The sequence below is a fragment of the Hyaena hyaena genome, unplaced genomic scaffold (assembly GCF_003009895.1).
Source record: "Hyaena hyaena isolate Hyena2069 unplaced genomic scaffold, ASM300989v1 scaffold_234, whole genome shotgun sequence".
Taxonomy (NCBI): domain Eukaryota; kingdom Metazoa; phylum Chordata; class Mammalia; order Carnivora; family Hyaenidae; genus Hyaena; species Hyaena hyaena.
In genome coordinates this window covers 681810-704225 of record NW_024080865.1, presented here as the reverse complement: position 1 = coordinate 704225, position 22416 = coordinate 681810, and the positions used below count along the sequence as shown (strand labels likewise).

The 22416-nt window shown below is 36.1% G+C and overlaps 1 protein-coding gene across 2 annotated transcripts in view; it reads right to left on the bottom strand.

Moving 5' to 3' along the window:
- Positions 1–22416, bottom strand: part of RYK (receptor like tyrosine kinase) — a 96641-nt gene that overhangs the window by 26738 nt on the left and 47487 nt on the right. The window contains exons 4-10 of one of the 2 annotated variants that reach the window (XM_039243885.1): positions 22009–22143; positions 19777–19830; positions 16016–16160; positions 11966–12066; positions 8187–8321; positions 6627–6713; positions 529–598 (exon numbers count right to left, since the gene is read on the bottom strand). In XM_039243885.1, coding sequence (XP_039099816.1) covers positions 529–598; positions 6627–6713; positions 8187–8321; positions 11966–12066; positions 16016–16160; positions 19777–19830; positions 22009–22143 — 727 coding nt within the window. The remainder of the gene's footprint in view (positions 1–528; positions 599–6626; positions 6714–8186; positions 8322–11965; positions 12067–16015; positions 16161–19776; positions 19831–22008; positions 22144–22416) is intronic. The other variant, XM_039243886.1, reaches the window with a different exon arrangement.

Genomic DNA, 22416 nt, shown 5'->3' with positions numbered 1-22416 from the left:
ATAGCAGATATTTTTAAAGATTTTTTTCAAGTTTTTATTTATTTATTTTGAGAGAGAGACAGAATAAACAAAAGAGGGAGAGAATCCCAAACAGGCTCCACATTGTCAGCTATAAGCCGGATATAGGGGCTTGAACTCACAAACTATGAGAAATCGTGGGCCAAAACCAATAGTTGGATGCTTAACTGACTGAGCCACATAGGTGCCTCTCACAGCAGATATTTTTTAGCATGTATATATATATATCACTATCTTATTTTTGTAAAAGAAAAGATGCACATAAATATGTAAAAAAAAAAAAACCTCTCTCAAAAGCTTAGCTATATTTTATCCAGCTATGTTTTATTTTCTTCTTTATATTTTACTGCATTTTTAAATTTTGTGCACTGATATTCTTAAAAAAAAAAAAAAAAAAAGGCTACTCCAAAAAGCTTTCAGTTCAGAACACATCTCAACTTTCTTAAGTAAAAATGTAGCATACAACGTTACCATGCTTAACACTTAAATGCTGAGTGGTTTTCCTCTCACCTGTGATGAAGACCTCGTAGCTTACAACTTTCAGTGAGCATCATTGTCACCTGAATTTCAGAAGCTTGGTCTATATAAGGAAAAAGACATTGTCTTAGGTGATAACAGTGTATATGTGACAAAACCTATTCTGCTATTAACAAAAAATTATTTCAAACTATCAGGCAAATTTTCACTATATGATACAGGTAAAGATACATAGGTCTAGCCTATTTCTATTACAAAATATTACAAAATTCTATTGCAATAGGTAGGATTTCATTTAATAGATGAACATTAACAGAAGCCATAGATTAACATTAACAGAGCCACAAAGAATAAATTTAAGTGGGTAAAAATTAGAAATTAAGTAAGGTTCCATAAAGAAAGTAGAGAAAGTAGTAGCAGGCTGGAAAAATATGTAACACATAACATATATAAAGGGCTAATTTCATTTTTTCCCTTTCTTTAAAGAACTCATACAAATCAGTAAGAAAAAAATTTAAAGAGTCAAAAAGATAAAAGCATACACTTTACTGAAAAAAAGCAACACAAATGACCCAAAAAATTACAAAGTAAGTTTTAGCCTCACTCCTCAGTAAAGAAAAACAAACTACATTAGGAGGTAATCATTTTCCTGGTCAGAGTGGGACAGTCAGCTACCTGCCAGTTTGGGCAGGAGTGTGAAGAAACACGTTCATCAATAGCATCTTGGTAACAGGAGGGAAGCAATACCTAACAAAATTTAAAAATTCACGTACTCTACATCATCAGTCCCACCGCTGAGAGCCTACTCTACAGATACAGTCACAAAGGTTCGTCTACATATAACGTAACAAAAAACTGTTCAGTTGTAATAACAAAAAGTTCAAAACAAAACAAAGTGTCCATCAAAAGAGAATCAGTTAAATTAGCACACTGGAATACTATGCAATTACTTTTAAAAAATAAGATTTAAGTCTATATGTATGACAGAAGATAAATATATAAATCTCCAAGATATATTAAATTTTAAAAGCAAAGTGACAAATTGTTTGAGCGACTAGTTATGTTTTAAAAACAAATTATTTGAAAAATTAGATCTATCTGGACACATTTTTTTTTCTCTTATTCATGGGGAGAATCATAATAAATTGTTAAAGATGGTTGGTTTTAGGGGCACCTAGGTGGCTCAGTCAGTTAAGTGTCTGACTTCAGCTCAGGTCATGATCTCGCGGTTCGTGGGTTTAAGCCCCGCTTCAGGTTCTGTGCAGGCAGCCCAGAGCCTGGAGCCTGTTTCAGATTCTGTGTCTCCCTCTCTTTCTGCCCCTCCCCCACTCATGCTCTGTCTCTGTCTCAAAAATAAATAAAAACTTTTTAAGAAAATGGTTAGTTTTAGAGATGGGAGAATTTAAATTTTGCATCTTTCTCTCCAATTTTTATGTTCAAACTTTAGAAATATAAAACTACAAAAAAATGACCACAGGGGTTTTGAATGGAGATTGTGGCTGTTTTATTTTATTTTCTTCTTACCTGAGTTAAAACCAAGCAAACAAAAAGAACTGATATTAAATTACTAGAAAAAAATGTAATTGTCATACAATAGCCAAAACTAGTATGATTATTACATTTTATTTTTAGCATCTGAACTTATGGTTTTTGGTCCGGAGTAACAGATCTATCATTGGCTTTTAGTTCAATGTTTTTGAAACACAAAACACAATAATGCAATTTACTGATATCTTTAGTCTGCAGCTACAAGGGAATTTTAAGTCAGCAAATACTTGCACAAATCTACAAGGATTCTTCATCTTACAGGGGCCACTATCTTAATAGTAAGCAGGATTTTCTCCACTGTTTAAAAAGAACATTTCCATCAAGGGAATGGTATATTTTCATTATAAAATTGAAATGAGTTTCAAGTTTTTAAAAAATAGTCTAGAGATATCAAAAACAAAATTAGGAGTATAGTGTATCTTTAAAAAGATACTTTCAAGGGCGCCTGGGTAGCTCAGTCACCTGAGCATCCAACTCCTGATTTCAGCTCAGGTCGTGATCCCAGGGTCGTAGAATCAATCCCTGCATTGGGCTCTGTGCTGACCATGGAACCTGCGTGGGATTCTCTCCCTCTTTCTCCATCTGTCCCTCTCCCCTGCTAGTGCTCTCTCTCTAAATAACACTTTCAAATAAACTGATTAACTAATTTGTATGCCAACAGCAAAAACAGTAGTAGTAATTTGCAAAGCTTCTGATCAATGCAACAAGAGGGAAAAAAACATATAAAGACTGGCAAAGCCAAGATCCATATTCCAGCCCTACCTAATAAAATGCTGAACCAAGAGTAAAATCCAAATCACTGAAGTACTATGAGTGTCACATTCACTCCTTAAAAGTGGAACTGTCAAAGCTAAGCAATCACAAATTTCATTTTCTTCCAAGACTAAACTAGTGGAATCACTCCCTCTTCAACAACTTGCTAGCAGTGTCCACTTTTCCAGACAGTTTCACGTAGGAATGTGAAATGAGTGGACAAAAAGCCAAGGGCTTGAAACACCTGGCACGTCCTTGGAAAAGGTGCTTCACACCGATGTCTCCCAGAATAAATGCTAGTTATCTAAAAACAGCTCAAATTTTAAGATCATTTGGAATGGAAGAATGTGCCTTTCTTTCTTTTTCTATAATCTAAATTTTAATGAAATTATGGCCAGGACATTTTGGGGACTGTAAGCTCTTTTTCTGATTAAAAACTAGTAATATTTGGAGGTCTGCACCCCCTTAATAAGTGTTGACCTTCCTGTCGACTGGCATGAAGATCCAAATAAAAGTCAGTTTCAGGATATGTTATTTTATGCACAATTTTCTTCAAATTATTAACTTTAATAAGCATACTCTATTAAGCAAGGGACACTAGATGAACTACATGATGATTTAAGATGAGTTGGAGAAAACATAATTTTATATATTTAGTAACAAAAAACCATTTTCCTGGATTCCTTTCCAAATCTAGTCCAAGTCTTTTAATTTTAAATACTGAAAGATCTATTTTAAGATGCATACATTTGAAAAGAATACTATAAAACATTTACATTCCAAGTTACAAGAAGAACAAAAGGATTAACAAAAACACTTATTTCCAAAGTGCAAAGTATTAGCAGCTATAAAACAAAATAAGAACCTAACACTGGAAGGCCACAAGTCTAAACGTCTAAACCAAACTGACTCCATGACAGGCTTTAAGTTTCTCCTCTGAACTAGAAGGCCTGAGTTTCAGCTTTCCTGAAACTATCAGGCAGTTACACATTGCCCAAGGCAGGAGAAACCACCCTTGCAACACCCAATCAGGAAAGGCCAGCGACCACCCTCCACATTACTAAGGGAGAGGCCTGGAGATAGAAACTATAGATAGGACCCTGTTACCTAATGTTAAAGTTAACCTGTTAGTCGCCGAACAAGACCCTAGGCTCGCTCTGTGATTGGTTGAATTTAAAGGTACTCTAAATGTTGTAATTGGATCCCGCCAAAAGTAACGAATACTCTAGATAATGTGTATGGTCAAACCCGCTGTCAGTGATGTTGAATTATTATGATTGGATCACTGTTCCCATGTCACAACTTCTGTAACTCCCCCGTCTCAAACCCCATAAAAACCCTACTCTGCCCTTGTTCGAGGCTCTCAGCACGGACCCATAAGCTGGTGAAGTCTGTGAGCCCGAGCTTAAGCCCGTAATAAAGCCCTTTGCCTTTGCATACGTGACTCGGTCTCCCTGGTGGTCTCTGGTCGGTGAGGATACTGCGATCTGGGTATAACAACACCAATAACCTCAAATTAATTAATTTATTTTATGGAATTCAATTTCACAATACTCATTGTATGAGATCAAGTCTTAATTTCAATCTCTGTAAATTTATACTGGAATGTCCATTAAGCCTCTGAACAAATTTACAAAATTTTTTATGAAGCCAAATTCCAATCTCTTGTTTATGTCTAAAAGTAAAAGTCAATAATCTTTTTAAAAACTATTTTTTTACATTTTAAGCTACATTTCTAATTGTATGGCATGTAACAAAGCATTCAGATTTGTGAAAGAACTTTGCTAGATCTTCACAGTTTCCATTAAAAAAAAAATTCCAAAAAAATAAATCTCAGATATACCCAGTCATGTGGAGTTATCTAACAATTCTGAGCCAAGCAAGGCACTTCCTCTTTGTTTCTCATGCAAACCAAGACCATATCTTGGCTAAGGACTCATTGTGCTTTCTCTTGTTTCCGTGTAGCTCAGAGGGAACATTACAATTACAGCAGTTAAGGCATAGAAACAACCAAGTGACTACAATTTCAAGTATATCCGGAAGGAGAAATCTTATCTTGTGAAACAGTCCCAGTATCCGCATTGTGTTTTCTTATCACTATTATTTCCTTTTTTCTTCCATTCAAACCCTAAGTCAACCCAATTCTATATAGAAAGCTCTTTTGCTAATTCAAGATTCATTCAGAACAAATTAGTAACAGTCTAGTTGTAAACTAACCACAGATTTATAAACCCCAGAAGAAATATTAAATTAAAATTATACAGAAATGTTTCTTTTTTTTTTTTTTTAATTTCTGAGAGAGACAGTGTGAGCAGGGGAGGGTCAGAAAGAAAGGGAGATACAGAATCGGAAGCAGACTCCAGGCTCTGAGCTAGCTGTCAGCACAGAGCTCGATGTGGGGCTCGAACCTACGAACCTTGAGATCATGACCTGAGCCAAAGTCGGACGTTCAACCGACTGAGCCACCCAGGTGCCCCGAGAAATGTTTCCTTAAAAATGGGGAAAATGTAACAAAAGTCAGCAGTATTAAATTAAGGGTTCAAATTTTATATTTCCAGAGTAATATGTAAAATATCTTTCAAAGCTAGTCAGAAAACCTATTGGACCAAACTTAAATATTAACCTTTAAAAGTGCTTTGGGGCTAAGAGAGATTGGCAGATAAAATATATACTGAACAGTATAGTTAAGCCATTTGTTTAGAAAACATAGAATGTGTGCATGGCATGTATGTGTGTTTTAGCCAAGCAATTTAGTTAAATTAAAATAAATCAAATTACATGTATTTTTAAGGTTAGTACGACTTTTTAGAAACAAATATAAATCCTTCAAACTTTCCATCAATTCATTTAAGTAGATTTAGAAACATAAGTTCTTTTATAAATTAATTTTGAAACTTCATAAAATTGTCACCTCCTACGTATAAAACTGAATTTAATTTTTCCCTCAATTTCTGCATCAAAATGCTAAATTTGTTTTTCCAAAATTAACATCTTGTCATCTCAGTCTATATCAGACAATGTCAGACATTAAACGTCCTATAAATTACCACATTTTTCTTTTTCTTAAAATGACCAAATTTAACCAAGATTTAAACTTTTACAAATATCAATTATAAAGTGAAAAATTAGGCATATTTCTCCAAAAGAAGAATATGTGAAAATAGGTGTTCTTTTCATGATAACATTACCTAGTGTTACCCTTTAGAAAACAATCTGACAATAGGTATCAAAATTTTAAATGTAAACACCTCTTGGGGCAACAATACCATCTATGGCTATACCTATAAAACTAAGCCAAGAAGGATACATACACACATGGATATTTTCTGCAGCATTATATATAATAGGGGTGAAAAAAGGCAGGGGAGCAGGAGGAAGATAAGCAAGGCTATTCACAAGAGGTAATATGAGTCCAGGGTACAAGGGAAGGTGAGGAGGGGTGACAGGAGGAGTCTTTTTTTATTCTTTGTAGACAACAGTATTGGGAGTGGGGAGGAGGAAAAACAAGTTAACAGTGTTTTTAAGAGGAAAGAAACAACTTTTACCTAGGAAAAACACATTAGATATAGCAACAATGAATTCAAATGGATGAAGTTTAACTATAAGCCTGAGTAATGTCTAGTAAGTGTTTAACATCTTAAATTATTAGACCTTTTTTTTCTATACCTCATGAGAACAAGCCAAATTTCCTCAAAAGTTAGCCTCATATTAGCTAAACTCACATGGACTGACTTAAAGGTCTGGTGCAGACTGAGAATCTGAGACAGAATTTCACTGGCACGATCTATCTTAGGAAAGCATTTTGGTAACAGTATGGAATAAAACCCTACCTTTAACTGTTTTTACAAATGCTTGTTTTTCTTTATTTGGATCTTTTTCATCTACTAAAATCCCATGGAAAATACGCCCAAAAGTACCTAGAAGGAAAAATAATTAAGGAGATCATCATATGATAACCTTCATAAAATTGTAAGTACAAAACTTCCTGGCACAATAAACTTAAACATAACAAGGTCATATGTGGTCAGCAACATTGCTCTAACTCAAATCTTTGGTTTTTTAATGACTATTAGAAATTCTTTGTAACTACAAAATATTTTAACTTGCTTTTTTTAAGTTTATTTTTTGAGAGGGAGAGCACACACACCTACATGAAAGCAGGGACGGGGAGACGGAAAGGGAGAGAGAAAATTCTAAGCAGGCTCTGCGCTCACAGCACAGGGCTCTATCTCACAAACCATGAGATCATGACCTGAGCAGAAACAAAAAGTCAGACACCTAACCAATGAGTCACCCAGGTGCCCCTTAATTTGCTTTTAGAAATACCATATTTAAGCGAACTATATGAGAATTCTTTCTGATTTATCCTAAATAAACTAATGATATACCCAGGAACACTGGAACTCAGTAATGGGGTATCCATTAGAGGTATTTATGAGTTTCTAAGCTTAGCTTCAGAACAATAACAAAAGAGAACAATGGACTCTGCTCATACATTCAAAAACAGGCCAAACAATTTTACTTCTTTTAATTACTCCTTGTCACTAGGGACAGTTCAAATCTGTTTTAGCTGTGATTGACCTATAAGCATCTCAACGAAGAGATGAATTCAGAATGACTCCTATGCATTCAAAACACTGCAAACTGGATTGTGGAAGGGGGAAAAAAAATTTTCTATTTAACAATTTGAGGGGCTCAACTCAATGAATTACTTTATTATTAATTTCTGTCCTCGTTCAGCATGTCCTCAATCAATACCCTAAAACTCAAGAAAGAAAACAAGGGCCAACAAGTGGGGAAGGGAAGGGTACTAAAATCTATCAAACATCTATTACGTGTAAGTTCATTTAATGTACATCGTTTCATCTAATCTTCACTACAAGTCCAAGTGCAGACAATGCAGTGCAAATTTATAGAAAAGGAAACTGGATGTGGAAGACATTAAATGATTTCTCCAAGGTCACACAGGTGATAAATCATGGGAATAGGACTGGAGGTTGGGTGTTACTCCAAAGCCTATGCTTGCTCCATCAGCTCCATCCCATACGATCTGTCACAGAGAAAATTACTTAGACTATCTCAAACAGGCTTGGTAGGTAGTGATCATCTTTAAACAAAAATAGAAAATATATTTAAGGTAATATTTAAATGCTAATATATATAAATAGGCTTTGATGTACTTGAAAATCAAGAATTACACCAAAGCTGTATTAAGGCAAACTAACGATCTAAAGAAAAAGAAAATAAAAATCAGTTTTAGAAAGGAAATAAATTGTACACTTCCATCCTTAGACACAAAGACATGAAATTCTTAAAATTTGAAATAAAAAAATTTTTATAGCGTTAACATTAAATCTTCCTTGAGAAACTGATTTTAAGAAAATAAATACCTTCCTGGAGTACATCTTTTAGAGTTATCCTCTCCCTGGATATTGCTATATCCTTCACCTTAGCTTTGGCCTCCAAAAGAGTGACACTTCTCAGGTCGTTCTTCTCTATCCGCAAAGTAGGATAACCTGAGGAGCCAACAAAGCCAGACCAAGAAATATAAATACCCTTATTGTGCCATCAGGGTTAACCAATTCAGGACTCAAGTCACAGGAACAAATAAATGTAAGAATCGCAAAAGGAAAAAGTCATACACATGAACAGGGAGAATTACTTATGAAGGCCACACAACATTTTTCTTTAATGTTTATATATTTTTGAGAGAGAGAGAGAGACCGAGAACACAAGAGGAGGACGGGCAGAGAGAAAAGGAGACACAGAATTCAAAGCAGGCTCCAGCCTCTGAGCTGTCAGCACAGGGCCCAACGTGGGGCTTGAACCCATGAAGCGTGAGATCATGACCTGGGCCTAAGTTGCACACTTAACCAACTGGCCCCAAGGCCACACAAAATTTTAAAGAAACCCTTGCCACCTATCCCAAATCCTTAAAATGCATAGTTAAGACAAGAAACACTAAAATGACAAGAAACGCTAAAATGAGTATGACCATTACCACCACTTCAATTGTCTTTCACCCAAATGAAATAAGCTTTGACTCACAGAATGTTTGTTTGTTTGATAGCGTGCATGGGAAGGGGGAGAGGCACACAAAAGAGAGAGAGAATCCCAAGCAGGCTCTCAGCCCATTGTGGGATTCGGTCTCACAAATCCTGAGATCATGACCTGAACCGAGATAAAGAGTTGGAAGTTTAACAGAGGCATCCTAGGCACCCCTTTATTATTATTATATTATTTTAGAGAGAAAGAGAGTGAGAACAAGTGGTGGAGAGGGGTGGGGAGTGAGGGAGAGGGAGAGGGAGTGTATTTTAAGCAAAATCAGCCTGATGTGGACCTTAACATAGGGCTTGATCTCACAACCCTAGGGTCATGACCTGAGCCAAAATAAGAGTTGGATGCTCAACCAACTGAGCCACCCAGGCACCCCTCACTCACAGAATTTATTCCCTCTTATGGACTGTTTTTCCCCCCCCAAAATTTCTAATATAGTCTCCTATAAAAAATAACTTTTCAAATGAAAAGATGTTTGTAAAACAAAACATCTGGTTGATTTAATCAATCTCATATTCATACAGCCTTATCATATCTAAGACACATCTGTTTTTCAGCTCCCCTATTTTCCCACTCATTCTTAGTATGATAACAGAAAAAATAAAATTTCTAGCTGTAACTTAAAATTTTTATTACAAGAAAATAATGTTAGAATAAAAGGAGGATTCAGTGTTAGCAAGTAGAAACTAGAATTGCTTCTTTAAGATTTATATGCTTTGGTTAACACATGGGAAGAAAACTCCCTGGAGAGAGAGCAGACTAGATAATGGTCACCAACGGTTGCTACAAGATCTAGACAAAAGGCTTGGGAGCTTTGAGACCAAAGATTAGGCTGCCACCACCTGATTTCACTGCTCAGCAGTTTGAACAGGGTATACCCAGGTGTATATCTGTATATGTTTAATCCTACCTGGAGTTCTCAGAGTTTCTTAGATGTGTGGTCTGTTGTTTTGTTATTTTCGAAAATTCTTGACCATTGCATCTTCAAATTTTTTTTTACTCCTCTCTGTCTTTTTTTTTATTTACACACAAATGGATTTCCACTGGATTTTTTTAAAATGTCAGTTTTTGCCATACACAATGGAAGAATTGTCTATCTCAAGATAATGTCCACAAAAGTACAATAGTAACTAAAAATATTTTTAATAAGTAATTTCAACTGACTTTTAAAAAGCATTTTGCTTTTAGTCTATAATAACTGAATCTCTACCTCTTTAAGGTTATAGCCACAATCAAGAATCGACTCTAATGAGCAAAGCTAGAATTTAAACATTAAAAGCAATGATGTGTTTCTTCTGAATAGTCTGGACTACTTTCATGTCTATCATTTTATTTTCTGAGGAGCATATAATTCTTTCTTTCATTGGCGGTGATGGTAACTACTGATAAGTTCTTTTATTTTTTATTATTTTTTTAAATGCTTTTTATTTATTTGAAAGAGAGAGAGAGACAGCATGAGCAGGGGAGGGTCAGAGAGAGAGGGAGACACAGAATCTGAAATAGGCTCCAGGCTCTGAGCTAGCTGTCAGCAGAGAGCCCGACTCGGGGCTCGAACCCACCAACCCTGAGATCGTTACCTGAGCCAAAGTCGGACGCTTAACCGGCCGAGCCACCCAGGAGCCCCTGGTGATTTCTTTTAAATTTCATTTAATCTTGAGCATTCCCTCTTCTCCCTTTTTCTTTTTCCTTGACACTCTTATTAAAGAAACCAGTTCGGTTATCCTGAAGGATGTCTAGCATCTGCTTCTTTAAGTATCATTTAACTTATTCCTCTATCCCTATATTTCTTGTAAACTGCCAGTCAGTTCCACAGCCATAATTAGGTGCAGGGTACCTCTTAGGAGTGGGGAAAGGAGACAAAAGCACTCCATGGGTGGTATATCACATGTGGGAGTACAAAATATCTAATTGTCCTACTTTCAGCGATGCAAAGTTTCATTAGAAGAGTCACACTGTGACAGTCTGATCCCTCAAATGATCCTATTTCCCTTTGTTCACAGGGTTTTAACACTGATCTTTTTCTGAATCAATTATTTTAACAGAAGCTGCAATTATGATTTTCTAATTCTATCATTTCTTCCACATTTATTAGCTAAGATTCTTCTGTAAAGAAGCATTTTCCCTCATCAACCAGCACTATCTGGTTACTCTGAAATACAGTTCATATAGCCAGTCATCAGAAGGAAAGATTACTGGTGCCTTAGTTACTTCTCATAATGATCAGCTTTTTCTGTAACTATCATCACAACTCAAGGATTTTTACCCATTCTGTTTCCATCCACTGCAGTCATTCTTTCTGATGCTCAAATGTCCAATCTCGATATGCCCCAGGTTTATCTTGCCCATTCCTGACCTAGTCCTGAAATCCTCCATTTCCCCAAATAACCCTGGTTCTTTTTAATGGGAAACAGTACCAAAAGACCACAACAGAGCACTGGATGAAGAAGAGACAGTAAATGCCAGTCCAAGGAAGACAGGCAGTTAACTGCCTGTAAGACCTAATTAATCAACAGCACTACTGAGCTGAGCCCTGATTTGTGGTCCACTGTTTATTATGTTGTTTTATATATGTGTGGAGACTGATTTCTCATTACATCTAAATAGTACTCTAAGAATGATTATTTTCCCCCAACATCCACATGTTACTGTGTAAAAACTCATTTATCAAAATCTTGTTTAAAAAAAAAGGAAATCCAATTCCATGTTCTCAATTCTAATCGTAGCTAGCTTCCTATCATGATTTAAAAAACAAACAATGTAAAGTCCTTACCATTGCCCTTCAGATTATCACACACTTCATTAAAATCTAAGACTCTGTCTTCATGATTTAGTGATTTAGTATCCTTTTAATGTAATTAACCTATGGAAATCTCCCCAAAATTCATTCTAGCAACTGAACTTAAATTATATTTTTACTATTCCAATTTTAGAATGTTTCAATCAATGGTCTAGAAAGCAGAAGTTGAAGATCAAGCCTAATTCTGCACATGTTAGATACTATGTACACAGGATGGTACACATGCCAAACAAATAACTAACCACATAGCAAACACTGGCAGACAGACCACAGACAGCATTAGTAAATCATCTTTAGAATTAAATTGACTCTTACTGGTGATAGGAGTTGCATTGTTGGGTGTGTCAGCTCTTAGATATTGCGTCGTCTGGGTAGATGGCTGAGACAGCCCTTGGGAACTACTGCTAGCACTGATGCTGCAAACAATTTTAAGAGAGAAATATTTGGTAAGTCAGCTTCAATGAGAAATTTCCTTTTTCTATATATATAAAAACGCATCCAACCAGTATAACCAGCTTAAAATTCTAATGTCAATCACAATAACGCATGGATCCCCATCACAAACATGCCATATTGAAATTTCAATATCATAACGTAGAGCTACTTCTTTCCTTTCTATCTCCACAGTCATCAAACAAGTTCATCTCCTCAGTCATTCAGAAATGCAGGTATTAGTCCTCAGACACCACAGGCAGCAGTCCTTAACCTCACACAGAGATATGTTAGGGACCTATGGATCATCTCCTAGGAAAAGAGCTCATGCCATTCGATTAGACTGATTTAAAAAAAAAAGAGGAGTAGAATGACAGGCCTCTTTTACTAGTGGTCCAAAATCAAGTGGCCTAATAAAGAATATAAAAGCAAATCAAATATGCCAACATGCTCAAGTCTTGTGAAGGGGTATCATCTCTAGTTCAAGTTTACTAAATCACATACATTTTCCTTATTCCTCAACTCTACCTTTTTAGAATTTATGGAAATTATCGGCATTCTCTAGTATTTGAAGCATTCCATTACACCATATCCTTTAAATAATACAGGAGATCCAGAAGAGGACAGGCTCAAGTAACTGCTAACCCTATACTCAAGATTACTACAAATGAATACCTCGTAAGCATGAACTTTTGTCTTTTCTGTGGGTAAAAACTTTATCCCAGGATACCCTCAGGCACTTTCAGTTTCACTACCTCAGTGCTTGAATTCGGCAGTAGACAAGTGAAGGATAGAAATTTAGCACGAAAAGTGAACTCAGATGGCAGGAAGTCATACCAAACTGTCAGGATAGGCTTTTCATGCCTTCCTTAGCTATAGGATTAGCAGAGTCCAATCAGAGGTTCTCAACTTTCCTCAATATGCAAAATATTTGAACTGACCACACCCACACAATAGTTCTGTATTTTCAAAACCTGGGGATTGAAAAAAATAATGACAAAAAGTTGCTAGTTAAAAACTGATCTCTGTGAGTCTACACAGGTAGTGGGTGTGGGGCAGTATAGTGAAGAGATGAAGACCATAACCTTGGGTATGGGGCAGCAGAATGAAGAGGATAAACCTTGAAATCAAAACTGCCAGCACCATTTACTAGCTGTATGATCTCAGGCAAACGAATGCTTCTGTACCCTCAAATTCCTCATGTTTAGAATGAGCTTGATTCTACCTCCTCACAAGGTTGCTAAAAGGATTATATGAAAAATAAAGAAAGAAAGCATTTAGGAGAGTGTCTTGTCCTCAAACACATATTTACAAATTATTTTTATTATTACCAATATTATTACTAATATTACAATGACAAGGAACCACAGGATACCTGTTTTGGAATTCTGGGTACTACTCAAAGATCAGGCTAAAAATCAATTGTTGTTAAAAGTCCAGGGGAGAGAAGAGAAACATTACCATCCCCAAAGAGTAGAAAAATAAAGGACTTCAATTTACTTACCCGTAAAATGAGATTAATAAAACCTACCTCCCAGGAGTTTTGTGAGGCCCCAGTTTTATAATATATGTGAAACTATTACTTAAATGTTGATGGTTAAATAAATGGCCAGACTTCAAATTATTTACTGGTCATTTGTTTTTCTCCAGTAACTGAACAGTAGGTGGCACTCTTGTACCACTTCAGAATTCTTGAAGAGACTACAAAGAGTGCATTACTAGCCATGGAGCTAATAAGTAGAACAGCCAGAATTCAGAGATGCTTTGTTTGGCTCCAGAGTCCATACTCTTAACCACTAGGTTATGCTCTGAAAATAAGTGATAATATAAGCTGCTTTTATTCAGGCAAAGTCTGGAAACCTTTGCCCGAAAATGGAAAGAACCAGAACACCTAATGCATGACTGTAACTCATTATTTTAGCAAGCCAAGGTGTATGCTCCATAGAATCTACAAGTTTTTGCACAATTCGGCCTATGTGTGTTCACAGCCCTACTACACATAAGCATTCAAGGAAATGTATGTGTCAAGACTTCTAAATGCCATGCTCCTCAGTGACTCCTTTCACTCTACTTGTATCCTCTCAAAATCCTATCTAAATGTTCCTGTTACTTGACTTCCCACTCAGAAGTTTCCAAATGTCATTTCTTCCTCTATAAATCTCAATTCTAACATTAACACCACCATATACATATAACCTATTCTGAAACACATCCCTCATGTATTTCCCTTCTATTCTTACCTCCTTCCTCTTCCTTCTCTATTCAGCTAAAGCAAGTAAAACAGAGGTGACAGAGTACTTACACGCAGGTATTGAATCCAACCATGTTCCCTGGCATATATATGCTTACCCACTCACTGTGTGTATAACACTGTGTAGGCCTGAGGATTCAGTAATGAGTAAGACATACCGCCCCCTAGTTGGAAAAAGCTTATAGTCTAGCAGCAGAGACAAGTACACAAAAATTATTATTGGAGAAAAAAGTAGAGTAACTGCCACCAAAGACAGAGAGAGGGAGAAGGAGAAGCAGAAGCTAAGAGAGAGACAGCCAGACAGAGGAGGGAGAAATAGCAGTTGGGAAGCTTAGAAAAGACTTCATGAAAGAAATGGCAATGGAATTAAGATCTGAAGCAAGAAAAAGGTTTCAGAGCCCTGTGGGCAAAAGGAAAACATGAACTAAAGTCCTAAAGGGTAAAGTATAGGGCAAAAGTATGGAACAAGCAATCATCTGACTACAGCATAAGTAGCAGTACAGTAAGAGAGAGACAGAAAGGTTCAACAAGTTTGGGAGATACCTCTCCACGTAAAGGAGGGTTTGAAAGCCAAGTCATGAAGTTGGAAGTCTTTCAGTCAGCAAGTGGGAATCACTGAGGAGAAAAACCGGAATTGTGTACTGGGAAAATAAACCTATCATTCCACCTTTACCTCTTACCCTATCCTACCTATAAAGTCCTCCCTGTCATCTCTGACCCACCCAGGTTGGAACAATCATCTTTTCTATTCTCACACTATACTACACATATAATAATCACAATAATCAAAGATTTATGAACTTTTATAATTATAGGTTATTGTCAAAGATAAATACTTGAAGCAACAAGGTATATCATTAATTTTTTTTTTTTTTACAGTCTTAGCACTAAGCATATCTAACCCTATGTATATCCAAGGCTACACTTTAGAACCATCCTGGAAGTTTTAAGAAAAATACTGACGCCCTAACACCACCTCAGACCAATTACATCAGAATTTCTGGAAGGTAGGACCCATTTTCTTTAAATGTTTATTTTTGAGAGACAGAGAGAGACAGTGAATGAGTAGAGAAGGGGCAGAGAGAGAGGAAGACACAGAATCCGAAGCAGGTTCCAGGCTCTGAGCTGTCAGCACAGAGCCCAACGCAGGGCTCGAACCCACAAACCATGAGATCGTGACTTGAGCCGAAGTCAGTTGCTTAATGGGCTGAGCCACCCAGGTGCCCAGGACCCATGTTTTAAAAGCTTACCCATGACTGTAATGTGCAACCAGGTTGAGAACCAACGGTTTAAAGCATAGCAGGTTCTCAATAAATGTTAACTGGATGGATGGATGGAATGACAATGAGGGAGGGATGAACTAGGAGGAAGAAACAGGGCTATATTAAAAAGGTACTAGGAGTCTGGAATAGAGTCGTTTTAAAGGGGATGGGAACAAAAATTTGATCCCACTTCTTACCCATAAACTAATAAACTGTAATTTCTGTCTTCAAAATATTTTTAAAATAAAATCAGAGAAACACAAATACAGTAATCACAAAGGTAACAGTTGTTCTTTTGGCAAGATCTGATCACCCTCCCTCCTTCCCCTGTGCACCACTGCGCATGCTGTGTGTGGGCTCCCATGAAAATGCAGATAACTGCTTTAATTTTTTTTTCCTTTCCCAAAATAGGTGTAATACCTGTCATCCAGTTCAATTCTTTTCATACTATGAAGGTGCAAAACAGCTAATATTATTGCTACAAGAAATATTACTGCACAGCAAACCCCCACGCTGATATAAAACACACGTGTAGAAGTGGTTGGAGCTGCATGTACAGGATCATCTGAAATAAAAATGAAAAGCACATTAAGCTTCCTAAACAAATATAACAATTGCTTGTGACCCAATATACACAATGAGTATCCTGTTCTTTGTAAGAAAGATTTTCATTTCATGTGTCCATTCTTTGATAAGATCAGTCACCAGTAGTGTGTTGATAGAAGTTCTCACAATTTTTTTAAATGTTATTGAAGAGTTTTTAAAAATGGTTTTAAGTAAAACTTTTCATGGATGAGTATAAAAGTCACAAGTGTTATACATATGATAAACCATCTATAGCAGTGCTGTCCGACAGAACTTTCTGCAGCAATGGAAATGTTTTTTAGTGTGTTATCCAATACAGTAACTACTGGCCACCTGTGGCTATTGAGCCCTTGAAATGTAGCTAGTACTACTGAGGAACTTAAGTTTTAATTTTATTTCATTTAAATTAATTTCAAGTTAAATAGCACATGTGGCTAATGTTTACCATAGTGGACAGCACAGAGGTATAGATCCTTCATATCTGTTCAAGAGTGAGGTCTGGAGTGGAAAAGATCAGACATCTTTGTTGCCAACACTGACTCACAGAAGGAACATACAACACAGTGGCCCTACACCTTTTAAAAAAACAACAAACTTTTAGTCTTCTACTCTTACGAGAATAACGGATTATTTTGCTTATTTATTTTTAAAAATAAGAGCAGGATAGCAAGACCCCACTCAGAAAACAGTATTCAACTTTCTATTATTCAAAGCAGAGGGAAAGAGAAAGCAAGCTTTGGCAATGGAGGAAATAACTCCAAGACAGGAAGGCAGGCAGACACACACACACACACACACACACACACACTGAGGAAGAGATGCACAGAGATAGAGATACACATATTCTAAGCAAGGACAGATGAAGATAGAGAAATAGAAGCAGAACTGGTGTAACTGAGGCATCAAGTAAGTTTTGATGAGTACTCACAACATAATTCTACTGAATAAAACCTGAGGAATTTGGGTTCTATCCTAAATAAGAGAGGAAATCATTACTAAGCAAAGGAATGATATATACTATGCAAAGAATGCTGTGAGTATTGAGCAAGAACATGGAAAGGGAAGAGGTCAGAGGTTAGTACAGTAGTCCAAAAAAGAGACAGCAGTGGTGTGGGCCAGAGTGTTATGGAAGATAAATTAATGGACTGGAAACACAGTCAAAAGACCTTGCTTATGAATGATATTGGGGTAAAAAGAAAAAGAGGAATCAAAACTTTGGCTTAAAGAATTAGGTGGATAATGGTAACTTTACAAAGATTTTTTTTTTTTTTTAAAGGCAAGTTGGGGGAGGAGAGAAAAAATCAATAGTTTTGTTGTAACTAAGAGGACCCAGTACACATCTGCATGGACATTTCAAGTTGACAGAAATACAAGTCGAGTTCTGGGGACAGGTAAGGACAAAAGATAAAAGCTATAGCTTTCAAAAACTTGGGAAGAAGGCTGCTTTCTAAAATTTAAACTCCGAATCAACAAATTAAAGCAAAGAAACCAAATGGCTTCTAGGGCAGCTACACTTCACTATAGCCTGAATGAAGACCTGACTTTCCTCAAGAATGCCACAGTTGTTCAATCCTAGGAAGGACAGAAAAGGAAGGTCCCAAAGGCTGGTATTGGCAGTACCTATTCTAGCATACTCCAGGGCAGAGAAGAGGAAAGACACTGCTCTGTTGGGCAGGTCCCCCAAATGTATCCTGCTTGTTCACCTCCACATTCCAGGCTTGTGTATGCACTGCTCCTGTTCTTTTACTTTGACATTTCACCTGCCACCATCTGGTCACGCTTCAAGTCTCAGATGAGATGCCACTTTCTCAGGAAGCTGTCCCACACTCCCTTAGAGATTACAGGGCCCTCGTCGGTGTCCCAAAGCACCAAAGCTTGCTACACTCTTATTATTATCATGGTCTTATTGCCTTGTCCATCTCGTCCTCTACATTACAAGCCCTTGAGGGCATGTTCTGTTTTGCTCACAGTTTAATCCTGTCTCAATCATACCACCTGGCACATCATACACCCTCAACAAATGCGGGATAGACGGATAGAAAGGGAGGGAAGGAGAGAGGTATCAAGAAAAAGAGCCCAAGACAAAGAATATGCAATATTCTATTCTCTTTCTTAGAAATAACATCCTATTAGCATAAAAGAAATAGGTAAAGTCACCAGAATTTTCAAAGTAAATTTGAGAAGCAGTGATGTTTTTAAAATGTTTTTCTTTCTTCTCAGAGATAAATCCAATGAAATATTCTAAAAACATAGACGTCTCATATTATTTTACCTTCAAAAAAGGTGTACGTTGGTATATCCAGATACTCTTTGCCTCCTGAGGTGAGAAAAAGATAAAATAGGAAGCACATACTACTATCTATGAACTATTCTTGACTAATGTTGGCCCTACATCTAATCAAGCACAAAATCTAATACCAGTTTATAGGAGAAAGAAAAATATGTTAAATAATGCCACAAGGATACAGAAGTGAGAAACTCTATGTGATAAATGATTCGTCAACAAAAAATGATACAAAGGTGGGGGGTGATTTCTGATTAATATATTTGTCAACAAAACTGTGTGGGCTTCATTTGGATCCTGATGCAAAGGAGAAACTATAATAATAAAATATTTTTGAGACAATCAGGTTAATGTGAACATGAACTAGCCAAAGAATTTATTAAGGATTTACTGTTAACTTTGTTAAATGCAATAAATCAAATGCAAGTGATTAGGTGCTAGGTGTTTGTGGGCTGTTTTTTTAGTTGACTTTATAAAAGGAAATCCACACTAGAATATTTATCAATAAAATAATATGATGCCTGGAGCATGCTTTAAAATACTCTAACCCTCCCCACCCACTTACTCATCCAGAAAAGGAGGAGGAAATCAATGAAACAATACTGGCAAAACATTGATCTTTATTGAAGGAGGGTAATGGTCACACAGGGGTTCATCAATGTATTCTCTCAGCTTTTGTATATTTGAAATTCTTCCCCGCCACAATTTTTTTTTAATTTTACTTCTATGAAGAGAATCTAGTACCCTTTTAAGATAATGCTATTAAAACTCTCTCAGAAGAATAGGACTCAATGTGTCTACATCAAAAAATGAAAAAAGAAGTCTAAGTTATACCATTTAAATACAACCATTACCAAAAACTAAAAATCTACTTTGAGTTTCTGCTCTATTAGGTATCTTTAAGTATCCTTAAGCTTGCATTTTCACCTGGAGGACATTAGCTAAGGGTTAACCGGTCCAGGCCACAAATCAGATTTTCTAACCTTCTGCTATTGAGATGAGGATCTTACATATGTTTTCATGTTCATACTTTAATTATAACCATTTGAAATGATAGGATACAAATTCTTGCCTATAAAAAAGTTTTTTAGATCATTTGTTATAAAATATGTATGAATTTTGCTTTAGAAGTATTTCAATATTCTAACTGCTTCATCTGACTGTACACCAATCAGTGAAATAAACAGCAAGGCCTCACGTATCTTTTGACAAACTGGACACTACTAGGCCTCCAAACCTCATAACCACGTACACTTGAAGTCAGCCAGTTTTTATCCCTCATGATGGAGAAAGGTAACAAAGTAACACTTACAAATAGTTCTGCTAGTGTTTTTGTCCAGGGCTGAAGTTTTTACTTCTTCAAGTTCTGAATTTAAAAAAAATAAAAGATGCTTTAGAAATGCTTTCTTTTCCATGAAAATCCTTTAATACTTTAATTACATTTTCTGAATTTTTCTTTAACATAGTTTTATGTTCTATTAGAACACTACTGCACAAGGTATTTGTTGCAAGATAACAAATCCTACATTACTATTCTGATCATCATCACTATAATCACCAATCCACCAGTCTGTGGGTGCTGTTTATAGATGCTCAACGAAAAAGGAAACAAAAAAGGAAACGAAAAAGGATTTCTGTGGTCAAGAAGTTTGGGGAAAGCCACAAATTATGTCCTCTGTGGAGGTTCAGAATTCACATTAGCAGAGTATAAAGGCTCTAAGGAATGCTAAGTAATGAAACTTATCTGATCTAGCAGTCCCCACTCTCACATAAAAAAGGAACATTTTCTTGCCAATAACACCCATTAGCATTTGATATAGTGCAGATATGTTTTCTGCTGCAGTTTTTTAAATGTAGTAGGGTGGGAAACCAGACAAATAAACACATATTAAAGTAAGAGTCATAAACTGGATGACTGGGGTAGCCAGAAGTATGACAACAAAATGAAAAGGGTAGCACTATATTAAACTGAAGTCTAAAACAGAATAGAAAATTATGCTGTTAATTTTAATGTTAATTTTCATGTACACATTAAAGAAAATGGAGAAAGTATGAGATCATTCTGAATGTCATCTAATCATTAACCTCAGTGGATACTAACAGTGGTAGCCTCCACAGATCACGTCGCATTTGGCCATCATTTTGCCTTTGGACATTAACAGATGAAGCACCATGGTACAGTAAAACCCCCCTCCCAAGGGATCAGGAACCAGGCCTTCAACACTCCTGACTGGCTGTGCAAACTTAGGTGGCCTCTCTAGGGCCAAGTCTCCTCATATCAATAATATAATGATTAGGTTGAACCTCTTTGGCTTTAAAATTACATGAAAGTAGGTACATAAGGTACATAACTGAATATACTAGACCTATAAAATATATCAAAATACTGAAAGCAAAAGGTGCCTGCTAACTTTCCATTTAAAAACTATCTATTCTAAGGCAGTACAGCTTTTTTATGGACATGTTTCTGGACATTAGCCATTATAACTCATTTGCTGGCCTCAAGTATTTTCCTAACACTTAGCACTAACTTCAATTAGGAAATGTGTTAAGAGAGAATTTAACAACAGAGCTAAGAACACAAGTTTGCATTCAGCTGCACTTCTTAGCTGTCTGACCTTGGCAAGTTGGTCAGATTTTCTGAGTCTCAGTTTCCTCTTCAGAAAACAGAGATAATGAGAGAAACCACTGCTTAGGACTGTCACAAGGATTAAATAGGTTCGATGCATGTAAAGCACTTGTAACATAGTACAAATGCATAGTGCACGGCACTCAATTTTAGGGGGCTTTATTTTAGGTCTTCCCCCCCCTCCATCATAGATAGTAACCATCTCTCCACTAAGTGAAAGTGCGAATTCAGGTCACTTTACCTCTGTGCAACTTAAAATGAGTGGACTGGACAACCTTTCAGGAAAATTCTTTTATCTATATAGCCTATATGCTGGGAATTCTCATAGCCACTGTTATTTCTTGAGTAACAAATTATTCAAAACCAAAGCTACTAACATTTATTAAGTACCCATACTCAGTGTTCTAAGATTTAGGTTTGATTCAATTAACCTAAAAGAAAATAAAAAAGAACTTTGAAACAGGTTATTATGCCCATTTTACAAGTGAAAAAACTGAGACCTAGGTTAAGTAACTTGTCCCAATATCCTGCCAAGTCTATCCAGCCCCAGGACAACTGAGCCACAGTATTGTTATAAGGCAAACACAGTTAACACTGAGTTACTCAGGGTTCCCTATCAGAATTACTTGACTTCTTTACCTCTTTAGTACTATTTCACATTCCTAATGGAATTAGGAATGGAATTCCACCCTAGCAATTCTGATAAAATATTTTTGAGAAAGCAGGGCCTGAGTGAGATTCCTGGCAACAAGCTATATGGTAATTTTCTCAGAATTTCCTCTGTTAGTGTTTTTTCTTTTCTCATTTGCTACTACCATCAAGATTCGTTCACAAATCTAGAAAAAGATGACAAAATGTATTTTTGACTTTATCATATCTATATAAAACACATACTTTGGTGAATAAATTCCTTACTTTTGTAGCACATTTTCCTTCGTTTAAAATTTAAGACTGTAAAGTTTTTTGAAGAATTTACTGTCAAGTTGAGCTGCATTAGTATCATAACCTCAGAATCTACTTTGCCAGTACAGGAAAGCTCGACCCGAAACACTGTTTAAAAACAAAAAAGAAAAAATATTTTAATTTTCTAAAAATCAACATTAAAACCTATTACTTTAGAGTTATTTTTGTTGCATAAAACTAAAAAATACATTTACTAATACTAAAATTTTCAGAGAACTTATCTTTAGCTGACACAGCTTTGACATTTCATTTATTATAAATATAAAAGCTAAACATTAAAGAACAAGCCAAGACATAAAAGAAGAGATTATTGTTTTCAACTTTTGCTCATGATTTTTAATAGATCACTTTGTCTCATAA